The sequence below is a fragment of the Arthrobotrys flagrans genome, assembly GCF_004000055.1.
Source record: "Arthrobotrys flagrans strain CBS H-5679 chromosome Unknown unitig_0, whole genome shotgun sequence".
In the NCBI taxonomy this organism is placed as follows: domain Eukaryota; kingdom Fungi; phylum Ascomycota; class Orbiliomycetes; order Orbiliales; family Orbiliaceae; genus Arthrobotrys; species Arthrobotrys flagrans.
The window spans coordinates 2,538,741-2,550,747 of record NW_027137550.1 but is presented as its reverse complement, the minus strand read 5'-3'; the positions used below and the strand labels follow the sequence as shown (position 1 = coordinate 2,550,747).

Sequence of the window (12,007 nt, the reverse complement as noted above, 5' to 3'; positions counted from 1 at the left end):
ACTTGATATAGTTGTGGGATTTTCTTGGTTTAGTATATCAGTATGGTCATGAGCAAAAGGTGTTATTTGCTTGTATTTAGGAGCCATATACCCATTTTATTCACACGAGTATTGAATAATGACAAACATTAACTTTAGTAAGTTTACTTGTATCTACGTTTCTTATCCTGCGGCCGCGAGATCCTGCCCATTGACACGCGTGAGGCAAATTTGAATTCTTCTTTAAATTTAAATAGACTCTGAGGTTCCAAATTTGGATGTGAGCGTAAAAGCAGCATCCTACTACCTTTCCAGCTGATTAATCACTTGAATACCGCCTTTTTCTTTTTTCAATATACAGCGAAAAGGCTCATATTATTGTTGCTTATGTCGATGTCTCTGGAGAGCATCCAGATCGACTATTGTTCGTGTTTCAAGCCCACCAACAGAAAAAGACAAAAATGTGGTATTTTCGAAACAACACAAATATTGTGGATTTAAGAGAACCTCAGAACAAACAAAACCTTATGGGACCAATACGCAAGGTTGGTCCTGTAGCCAGGACGGGCCAGTCTTTGTGCCATTTGCGTGCGCCCCAAACGCGTACCTCCACGAGGTTACAAGCACACGAAGTGAAGGATGCCGGGACCTTAGCCGGGACCTCCTTTTTCACTTCAAGGTCTCCTGGACTTCAGCTGATCGGCCGACATTCAACTCCGCTTGCTGGAACGCTTCTGATATGATTTTATGACGAGCAGGGTGAGATTATCAAACTTCCACAATCTTTGCAACTGAAAATGGCAAGGTCGACTAGAGCTGATATCGGAAGCAGCCTCCAAGTACGACGGACGGAGGTTGTTATGAAAGTATTAGTTCTCTTAGAGCGTCATAGTTGTCTCGAGGTTGCATCACCCACGAAAAAGGAGCTTCATCTTCACTCAAGGAAGCTTCTCTATCAACATAAAACTTCGCACCCAACAGGATGATACCGATACGGCTTTCGACTACGTTACTGCTCCACCAAGCCAAATGTGACTAGGGGCTAGTACGGCAGCCCTTACTAATTGTTGCAGAAGCAATATAGGACACAGGGCCATCTAGGGTCAGATCCCCCGAGAATTGAATCATCTGCACGCAGTGGAATACGGAAGGAAAGACGCCCAAAAGAAATCGAGAGTATGAAGATAATCAGTATCTGGAAACATCCGGCAGTCTCCCTTTGAGACAAAAACGGTCGCCTATTACTGAAGCTGAAGTGAAAGACACACAACTACCTTCTACAGCAGCTTCTACAAGAATACTCTAGTGCGATGATTATACAGTTGGATGGGTCTGCGCTTTGCCCATCGAAATGGCTGCAGCCGTGGCTATGTTGGATCAAATCTACGCCAGCCGCGACTTAGAGAGACACCTGAACAATCATAATACTTATACTCTAGGGGAGATTGGTGGCCATAATATTATCATCGCTTATCTACCATCTGGAGTCTGTGGAACTATTCCCGCTGCCCGATTGCAAATCAAATGTCATCAATTTTTAAATCAATAAATTCCTGATTGATGGTAGGAATTGGCGGCGGGGTACCTAACACAAAAATCAATATTGGACTCGGTGATGTCGTTATTAATACAAGTATAATCCGGTATAATTACGGTAAGCCTGTTGTATAGGGTCGGTTCAAACGCACGAGCACATTAAACAAACCTTCACAAGCTCTTTTAATAGCAATTTTTAAGCTATAGGCAGTAATAAAGAGTATGATCAAGGCTGCCTACACGCATTTCGTAAAAGGCTTAAAGAAATACCAACAGGACTAAGCGAGCTCTTCAAAGGCATCTTGACCAGGGACACTGAGAATAAGGAGAATCTGTTGGTTTGCATAGAATGGATGTTATATGCGAAGCGGCCATTGAAGCTAGTGGAGCTCTACTTCGCAATTTTGACTGACGAATCTCTAGAGGACCTAGGTGTGTGGAATCCCTAGGAGACTACAAAAGAAGTTATGAGAAGATTCATTCTAAGTTCTTCAAAGGGCCTCGCCGAGTTAACAAAGTCACCTGATCAGACCGTTCAATTTATTCACGAATCAGTACGGGGCTTCCTTCTAAGAGAAAACGGACTTGACGATCTTCGGTCTGAGCATGGCTCTCTAAATAGTCACGAAATACTAAAGCAGTGCTGTTTTAATTACATGAAGATTAATATGTCCAATGCTCTACAATTAGAGAATAATCTTCCGTTAGCAGCTACCCGATACGCCTGGTCTCTAGAACACAAAGAACCGACATCAATAAAATTTCCATTCCTCGAATATGCAGTACTCAATGTACTGTACCACGCTGATCCCGCATTGAATAGCGGTCACCCACAACACGTCTTCACCAATGAGCTCCCACTTGAAAATGGGCAATCCTCGAAGCTTTTGTTGCACAGTTTTGAGGGTTTCGGGCTTGGTGTTATGACCCCAAGGCTGACCTCCTATACGTCGTCGCTAAGCAAGGTTTGCTAAATCTTGTTAAGATCGAGCTGAGACGGGTCAAGAAGATTGCTATAAAACGGGGACCCGATTCATCCCCGATACTAGCAGCCTTAGCAAATGGTCACAAGGACGTGGTCAGAGAACTCTTGTTGCCGGATTCAAACACGCCATCGTCGATTGTTATGTCTACAGAAAAATACCGCCAAGGGCCAACAACCTCATAAAAAATGGGCATTCTCTCCAAATCCCCAACAATCAAACTCTTCTCTCTTATGCTACAGAACACCGTGAATGGGGCTGGGTAGAACTACTACTAGCGATTGGTAAAGTCGATGTTGACTCAAGAGTTAAATATAATACTATCAAAGAGCAGGGCAACCGATCACCATTGGCATATGCCGCATTTGACGGTAGCTTCTCGATGGCAAAACTACTCATTGATAAGGGTGCTAATATTGAAGCTCCTTACGAAAATCGGACGCCGTTATCTCTGGCTGCAGACGCAGGACATGGGACTATTGTCAGACTATTGTTTGAGAAAAGCGCTGAGGTAGGTGCTAAGTACGGCGGCTGGACGCCGTTATCTTATACCGCGGAAGTGGGGCATGAGAGTATCGTCAGTCTATTGCTTGGTTATGGTGCCGATATTGAGGCTAATTACGATGGCCGGACGCCGTTATCCTCTACTATGGATAAGGGGCATAAAGCGATTGTAGTGGTGCTACTTGAAAACGGCGCCAAATAGTACTTCCCAACGGCTGGATTGCATTGGTTAACGCCGCAACTCGGGGACATGTATCAATCGTGCGGTTATCGCTGGATAACGGAGCTGAGGTCGATACCGAGGCAGCTGTGGGCCGAACACCGTTAATAAATGCTGCATTGGAAGGGCATCTGGCAACAGTAAAGCTGCTCCTTAAAAGAGGCGCTAATCCAGATGCTAAAGATGACTATGGCCTAACACCATTGTCACATGCTACAATAAGAGGGCATCAGCTAGTGACGAAACTGTTGCTCAAAAAGGGCGCGGAGCCAGAGCCTAGAGATATCTATCATCGGACACCGCTAATGTACGCAGCCCTAGTAGCGAATCGTGAAATAGCGAGGCAGCTACTAGACAGTGGTGCCCACCCACTCACCCAAGACTATCGCAACGAAACTGCATTATCGCTTGCGAGGGACAAAAACTATGAGGTAGTAAATTTACTATCTGAACCTTTGAAAACTCGGAGCGTTGACATTAATAAGAGTTAGCTAAGAGGTAGAGGATATACACATGTAATACTTAATTTTACAGTTAAATATAGGCCCGTCGTCGCATGGCCAGGTCGTGGGGCGTAGTTTACGAGATGAGGTAGCCCTTTTCAACCTTGTCGATATACTTGATATAAATTAACAACTTTTTAGTTGTATATGTACCGCTTGTAATATTCATCGTTCTCTCTCCTGAAGGCTTAGATTCCCTTATTGCTGCATTTTTATGTAACTATGTAGACTCCAATTGTGCAAATAGAATATAACGTAGTAAATTTTGTCCTGTATTCGCCGGGTGGGCGGCATTGTGTAAAAGTGAACTTGCTTGTTCATTCAATACAATTAGCAGGATAGATGTAAGTACGTTTGAATGATACTAGTACTTCGGAACAGTCCTGACTCGTGTTCCGGATGTTGCTTGGACTTTGGGGCTACGGGGATAGAGAAGGGCTTAAACAACACACTGATGCTGTTGTATTTTCTTTGCTTGCCGTTGTCTATCTAGCCTACCTCTACGTCTAGTAGCGAAGGATAATTTCAATAATGTAGACTCGAACCCTAGCGCTCGAGGGCAATCAATGAGATATAAATGCTACTTCGGGAACCTCACGTTGCAAAATAACTGCTTAAAAACAACTTCCCGTTGTCCTCATGAATGATTCAATCTCGAAAATACACATTGTGCCAGCCACCCCCTGTAATTAGTTCCAATTCATGACATCCCTACAAATCCCAGAAGGCAGCCTTATTCTCCACAATAAATTCCTCCAAGCTCTGTGGCCTCTTTCCTCCAGGATAATACTCCTTAATACTCTCCTCAACCCCCTCAATTGACTTCTCGACCGTAGGTCCAAAGTATCCATATTCCGACACCAACAACATGTTCTCCAAAAGTTCCTGTCCCAACTCCCGTGTCGGCATGAACCCAATATAAGTCTCCTGCTCCAACTGCACAAAATTCGTCTTCTTTCCCGTAACCTTCTCAAAAATCTCACAAACTTCTGTTCCACTCCAGAACCCACTGGCCTGAGAAATGCTAACCGGAACACCAGTAGTGGCCTTCTCGAAGATTTCGGGGTGGAGTAAAGCTCCCGCTACAAAGGCTCCGGTATCCTTTGCTGGGTTGAACCATGGATATTTAACCTCTTTCGCAAGTGGCATTGCGAAGTTATAGGTTTCACCGTCCCCGGATATGCTAATATTGCTTTTGAGGTTCTGCATAAACATTCCGGGGACGACGTTTACGTGTGGAATGCGAAGGGAAGCAATATACTCCCCGATTTCAGCTTTTCCGTCAAAGTGGTAGACGTTGGGGTACTTGCCGCCGGTCACTATACAGTATTCCAAAAAAGTTTGATTAGTGATCTATTCTAAAAGGCTTGGTATTTCGACTAATATCTATGGAAAAGTCTTGGGATTTGTTAAAAATAGAGACATACGTTTTCCGACGTGGGGAAGGTTACTCCAGATCAATTGCTTGACTCCGTGAGTTTTACAGGCGTCTGCAATACGCTTTCCTTGATTGACTTCTCGTTCTTTGGATGGGACTTCCCAGTCTGTGATATATTGTTAGCAGTGCGTTGGTTACATCGGATCGTTGATACTAACAATTGGTGACGCCAAAAACGGCATATGACCCTTCAATTGCTTTCGAAACAGACTCCGAGTTTTCCATATCACCCTATACAAATTCGTGAGCTTAAAATTGTCTAATCATATTTAATGCAGGTAGTTTACTTACGGCAACCATCTCGACACCTTGCGCAGTCAAAGCTTTAGCCCTGTCGCTATCGGTATTCCTCGTAACACCACGAAGTCTATACTCCTTCGAAAGTGTAGGATGGGCAAGAATATTTTTGATAATAGAACCGCCTTGGTTTCCCGTGGAACCAAAGACGGTGAAAACTTTTGAGCCGGACATTGTAGTTATTGTACGGAGGTTTAAAACTCTAGAATAAGTTCTGGAGAGGATTGGTATTTGCGTTGTGTGTGCAGTGATGTCACTAGCAGAGATATCAAGAAAAAAATTGAGAAGACAGAAGACAATCGGTGGGTTCTTATACCCCGATAGCTTCAAGAGCTATGACTATCAAGTGGCGATGGATAGAGCCTAGTTATCACAGGTTTCGGATATTTGGATTAGATTTCTCGATTACTATTCCTTCCTCGACAGTTTGGTTCGAATTGAAGCCAGGAAGCTTTTTGCGGAACTGGCCGCTGTCGGCCGAGTAAAGCGGGGATGCTTCGAAGCTTAGCCATTGATGCCTATTTCGATAAGTTTTGACGTATCGTAAACGTCAAAATATTTTGAATCTGGAGGGGTTTGACAGGGATGGTCCTGGTTAGGCCGGAGCTTGCAAAGACCGAGTGCATTAGCAATTGCGCCGCATCTACGAAGCTTGGTCCTCAACTCACTAACAATAGTGCGGCGAATAGGAATGCTGATGAATTGGACCAAATTATCTAACTTGGCTTCAAAATGCATAAGAGATGGCTAATGATTTATCATCGAAGCCTTAATCCTATCGGCCGACAAGAATGTATACTTGGTCTAAGGCAAGAATGAAGAAAGTATGGGCTAACTAGCGTCAGGTCCCAAGAATCTTTATAATTGCTATCGGTTTGATTGCTTTAATATTAACCACAAATTGAAGGGTGTAGTTAGTAGCCTCCTGTGTAGAAGCAACCTGAACGATTTTACATCTTGAAACCCAACAATTGCAAATAGAAGTTCCAAGTGCTAGTTGCTGCATTTTGCTATCTCCAATACAACCTCCAAGTAAAGCATTGTAAATTCATCAATTCCAATACCGGCTCAAGGAACTTCTTCACTTTGCAGAAAAAGTTTGGTCAAATTCTAAATTCACCTGATACCGAGGGTCCGCTGCGCTGATAGTACCATCTTAGCACTGTAGAATGTTAAACTCAACACAAAACCAAACTGCATTCTCGCGACTTGCCTGCACCAATACATATTCAAAAAAGTCATATCTTTAAATTTATGTTTACATAGTAGTGAGCTAGCAATTACTCTATGGTCATGAGACCGCCAGCAACTAACTATTCGCATTCTAGATCACACTATTAATGCAATATAATACAATGCATATTGATATCGCGATATCGTCGCCTCCATAACTTCCGCGCCCTAGGCTATAAAGAAAGTCTCTATCGATTTGTGAATTACCGTTACAAAATACAACTTTGCAGTTTAAGAAACCTTTTCAACCAGATATAACGATGAGACTATTACAGAGGAACGAACTGAAGATTCACTTCAACACAAAGATAGTCACCGGCGGTCGTCCCTCCGAGAAAAACTAAACGACCGTAAGTGACAGTTAGGATAGTGCAAATGTTGATGGCTTTTGCGACATTAGAAGGAGTGACGAATTCGGTCACAGAATCCTTCTGCCATTTGATAACGATACAGCTCGCACACGCCTCTATCGTAGCGCGTTTGTTGGAGTATAAGGGCTGATGCGGGGGCCCTATTTGGTAAAAATGGACCCATGCGGATGACTCTTGGCCCACCACTGCGCTTGTAAACATTGTGTTTGACTTAGTGATTTCTAGAGTACCATCGGTATTGAAGATAAAATTTGTAGTGTAGTCGCTGGTCAGTGGGAAGAGTTGAGAAACGTCAGCTCCGGTGGCGTTGGGGATATAGTTTCCGTTGTAGACATATTGACCGTCGTCCGCTGTTCCAGGGGCGACAACCTTTATGACGTACGCCGTCGGTGAAGCGGCATTGCTAAAGGTCGAAGTGACTGGAGGTGATTGTGGTAGTTTCCGTGACCGAAACTGAATGAGTCGAAGTTATGGTAATTGTCTCGCCAGTGACCAAAGTCGACGGCAAGGCAATGGTTTCAGTCACCCTACTACAATGGGGCCGGAAACATGTGCGCACGGATATGTTCGCCTGACTAATCAGTCTTGGGTTAGATGTCGATGGTGTATTGCGAATGTTATTACTTTGATAATTCGGACCAGTCGTAGGCAGGTTATAGCCTAGAGGTGGCACGTGATAAAGAATGATAGGTAATAACTGTCAGGGGCGTTTGAACGGCTGGCGGCCAGCATACAATGGTTGTGCACCTTGCAATTGGGTCGGATGTTGACACGCGTATCAGCGGGAACAGGCAGTAGAGAGCCCTTTCTGCTAGTAGAGTAAATGTGTCCCAGACTGGAGTTTTCAGCTTCCCAACTTTCAACGCTGAAGTTATTAAGTGCTGTCGCACGAAAAACAGACAGGCAGAATTTCCCTTGTGTTGATAGCCTATATTTAGAACTCCCTGTCATAGCCTTCTGTCACAAAAACCTACTACAATTCAACCATAGTTCCACTCAATCAATCGCAGCCGTGCATTCCAGAATAACCATTCAATATAGTAGCCTCAGTACCTAGGTATTCATGGCTGGAAACTTTTCCGATGCCGCGGCTTCGCTTGTCGGTTCTCAGAGTTTGCCCTTTCGCTTTTTCCGTTTACAGAGAATTCTATCTTCTCCAAAAGACGTGTTCGAAATACCTGAAATTGGATCTAGTCCCAGCCAGATGTATTTGGGATACTTATAATTATGAGGCTTGAGGATTTGGTTCAGCCGCAGAGGTTTCTATAGCCTCAAAACAGGTTGGCGATAAGAAAACCTTTGGTATCGCTCCGCAATCATCTCGCCTCTGCAATATTAGTTTACAGCTTTATCGCACTCGCGGTTTCGCACAATGACATAATTTCTCGTATCCCCGCCACGTAGCGTTACGAACTACAATTCGCATACATGAATATTCATGATGGCGACAACTGGAGAACTCCTCTACTTCCCTTCTGCCGGTATTGAATCGTTTTCGAGAGACAATGTGAAGCCGGTAGTCCTCCAACAGCAAACTCTGAAATCCGACGGAATCCGTATAATCTTCACCCATTAAGCTTCTTTCTGCTCGTGTCTACAGCAACAGCTGTGCTGGTCGGAGCATTTGTCGGCGGTGTTGTTGGCGGTATTATGAGCTCCAAGCTCAAGGACTGGTAATATTCACACAGATTTCATGAGCCAACCTTATAGACAGTTTCTCCAAAGCGGCTCTCGCTCATCGACCTATGATGGATCAAGCAAGTGTTACTAACAATAAATATGCCGTACTTAGTCGAATTAAATCGTCGGCCCCAACTGCCTGTCAGCCCTGGAGATAATAGCATAGCACCCGCCCCATGCGACCCACTATCCCAATCACCCTCGTCACCCTCAACAATTTCAAACTTTGGCACGGCCACCGATTATGTTTATAGACCTGTACTCATAGTGACGGAGACACCCGCGCCACTCACGTATATCAAAACCGTTACTTCGTACAATACTATATGGTCACCATGCTTGAGTCCCTGGGACCCGGGGCGTGTCAGAACATTAGGGGCGGCGTAGTCTGTTGACGAGATATATACTAGATGAGAATAAAACTGGGTCTGGTAATATTTAACTTAATATTCGGTCTATTGCCCTGAAATTAATCGTCAATGTAAAGTTCAATGAACGCACCAAGCTAAGTAAGAGCAAATCCACTTTATACATCAATATTGGATATTTCGGCTTAGTAAAGACTTTATTACATTCCATAAAAATTTAAACAATATGTAATAAAAGGCCATATATAGACTACTACAAGGTATTAAGGTAATACACAAATATCAATGTCTAAATATATAATGTTAGGGTTACGGTTGGGACTGAAGTAGTGTGATGAAGCAGTATTGATCGATCATAGGTTCTAGGAGAGAGCTGCTTCGTAACATATAATAATAAATACATGTAATTAAATAAAATAACAGAAAGTATATGCGTGTCAGAGTTGCTGCTGCCGAGACGGGATGGTACTTTATTCGGGGCCTGTCTGTTCGTGTTGTCCGTGTGGTTTCCCCTAATGATTCTCCTCTCCACCCCCCACGCTGTTGTAACTTCGTTACAATATTTATAGTTCTTGCTGGAACTTTTTTTGCGCTTACAAAGTTATTAATCCAAAAGAATAAGACGGATATCATTTCGAAAGTATTCTTAAAAGACTAGCAGACGATTTCGATTGCTTTAGGACCGAGCCAAAGCTCTGTGTTGTGGTTTTGGACACAGCAAATGCGTCTCAGACTGGAGTTCTGAGCCTCCAATACTGAAGCGAGTGACATTTGTAATGAACCTCTCCTGCTCTGGAACAACCTTCAACGCTAAGTCATGGAGTACTTAAGTAGCTTGTTAAAGCTCTACAGTCCTCGGTACAAACTGGGAGTCTAGCGACCTGACAAGTCTACAATATGAATTGCCCTCCCAAGAATTTCAAGCAAGATAGGCCTTCAGTTCGACTGACTTGTTCACATACCATTTGTCAGATCCAATACATGGCTCCTCCAGAGATAGGCACAAACTATCCATTGCCCGAAGGCCTATTATAGAAAGCCAGGGTACAAAAGATAGGTATGCAAGTTATATGGTATAATGGATATAACTGAGGCCGTTAGTCCATTCTGTGTCTTTTTCATGTTGGGGCTAAAATCCGTTGGCTGACGGTAAGGGTGATAGGGAGAAAGGTTACAAAAAGTACCCTTGTATACATAGACATGTATACTTCGTGGTACCTTTGCACTTGACAAGGATATATCGGTAAGTTTTAAAAGTTGCTGATATTAAAAGGATCTTGAGAGGTCTTCCACAGAATCTCAACACCAATGGCATAGCCAGTCAGCTGATTTGTTAGAATTATATTGTTTCCGTTTCTCAAAGTCAACATTTCCACAAAATCCCAACGTCCTCATCTCAATTGTTTTTCGCAAACTACCAAATGAGCAAAGGGGGGTCGGATTAAGGTTACCTGTCTCCGTCCAAATCTTACAGTAGATACTCGGAAGCCCTCCAGACCAATAGCTTCAACATCTCGAGGTTCCTGCCAAGCTTCGCCCAGTCGGTACCTTAACCCTATTCGCAGATTTTCCAAACCATCCGAGTATGTAAAAGGTCCCTAAAGAATTCGTAATCAATATCATATGTCTCAGGAAGTATATCCCGCAAACGATATCGATCTTATGTATGTACATTCGTATATGTACCCCCAAGCCGGTCCCGGCAAAGGCGAGTCAGCCCAAGCGGTTCAGTACATTTCGAATTCGAAGCTCCGGAAACCGCCCCCTTGTATCTTACCACATTCTCCAATCAGTTTGTGAAGGTGGTCCGAAATAGACACCAACTTCGGCGTTTCAAGTTTTGCAGGGGTTTGCATAGTAGTTCTTTTCTTTCCCCTGCCCAGCCCCAACTATGCCTTTAATGGGAATGTCTTTGCCAACAGCGCGCGGCTTTTTTGTGTGTGTTAAACCCGCATGCCACACAGGACAACGCAAAAAACAGGGCATTTCACATTCCACCTTCGCCAAAGAGGTAACCCCACTGGGGTAGCTTTGCGCTAGGATAATAATCCGGGATGGGCAAGATTGAGTATCTGCTACCCGCTCATCTGATAGTCACCCGGTGGCACACAAGGTAGCATCTACAAAAGAATTCCACAAATTTTTTGTCTTTCAAGTACCCAGACTAACCAACATCGAGCTGGACTTTACGAATTCGGGTACCCACTTCATGCTTCCCAACGTAAAAAAGGGGTTTCGACTCACCATAGCCTTCGACCTTACTCGCTCTTGCTCTATACCAAGCTGCTTGACTTTTTGCTTATGATCATTGTTGCTTTATTCCGAGATACTTTTGGCAGCTTACCCCGGGCGTCAATGTACATGGGAGGCTAAGCTAAAGGTAAACTTTGTAGCTTTTGGTACTTCTTTCTGCAGGAAGGCGTGTGCAAAAAATTCTGAAACGAAACGGGCGGTCCCCGTTTCCACATGGCCAGAGCTTTTTCGGCTTTACTTTCCTTCAGGAACGGAGGATACCTTAACTAGGGTAAGCAAAAAATGGGGGGAATGTTGGGATGTTGGGATGTTGCCTTGAAAGGGATATTTCCTTCCAGGTTGTTGGAAAGTGTATAAAGTGTCTTTCAGCACCACCGCATTTTCACGCTTTTCTCTTTTTTTACTCCTTAAGACGCTTTTCTTCTTCATTTCTTCCTCTTTTTGTTTTTCAAATTTTTATTTTCGTGCTTGCTACGCTTGCCGAAAATTTACATTCCTTTTTATATTGAACAAAAAAAAGATCCATTCTCAGAGAGAAGGATTTGAACTGTATTTTGTCTTTTTGGCTACCTTTCTCGGGTTGATACCGATAACGAAAAGCAAGCCCCATCCACTCCTTTATTGTACTTTTCAGATTGATAT

General features: G+C 43.6%; 2 protein-coding genes across 2 annotated transcripts; one reads left to right on the top strand and one right to left on the bottom strand.

The window, feature by feature from the left end:
* Positions 1–1,982: 1,982 nt before the first annotated feature.
* DFL_003795 (uncharacterized protein) lies at positions 1,983–3,204 on the top strand (the record flags this gene model as incomplete). The annotated part of the gene is made up of 2 exons (XM_067632783.1): positions 1,983–2,433; positions 2,501–3,204. The coding sequence occupies 2 exons, from the start codon at positions 1,983–1,985 to the stop codon at positions 3,202–3,204; spliced, it is 1,155 nt and encodes a 384-aa protein (XP_067491018.1).
* Positions 3,205–4,436: 1,232 nt separating this feature from the next.
* DFL_003794 (uncharacterized protein) lies at positions 4,437–5,634 on the bottom strand (the record flags this gene model as incomplete). Its single annotated transcript, XM_067632782.1, has 4 exons — positions 4,437–5,044; positions 5,153–5,269; positions 5,322–5,394; positions 5,455–5,634. The coding sequence occupies 4 exons, from the start codon at positions 5,632–5,634 to the stop codon at positions 4,437–4,439; spliced, it is 978 nt and encodes a 325-aa protein (XP_067491017.1).
* Positions 5,635–12,007: the final 6,373 nt, after the last annotated feature.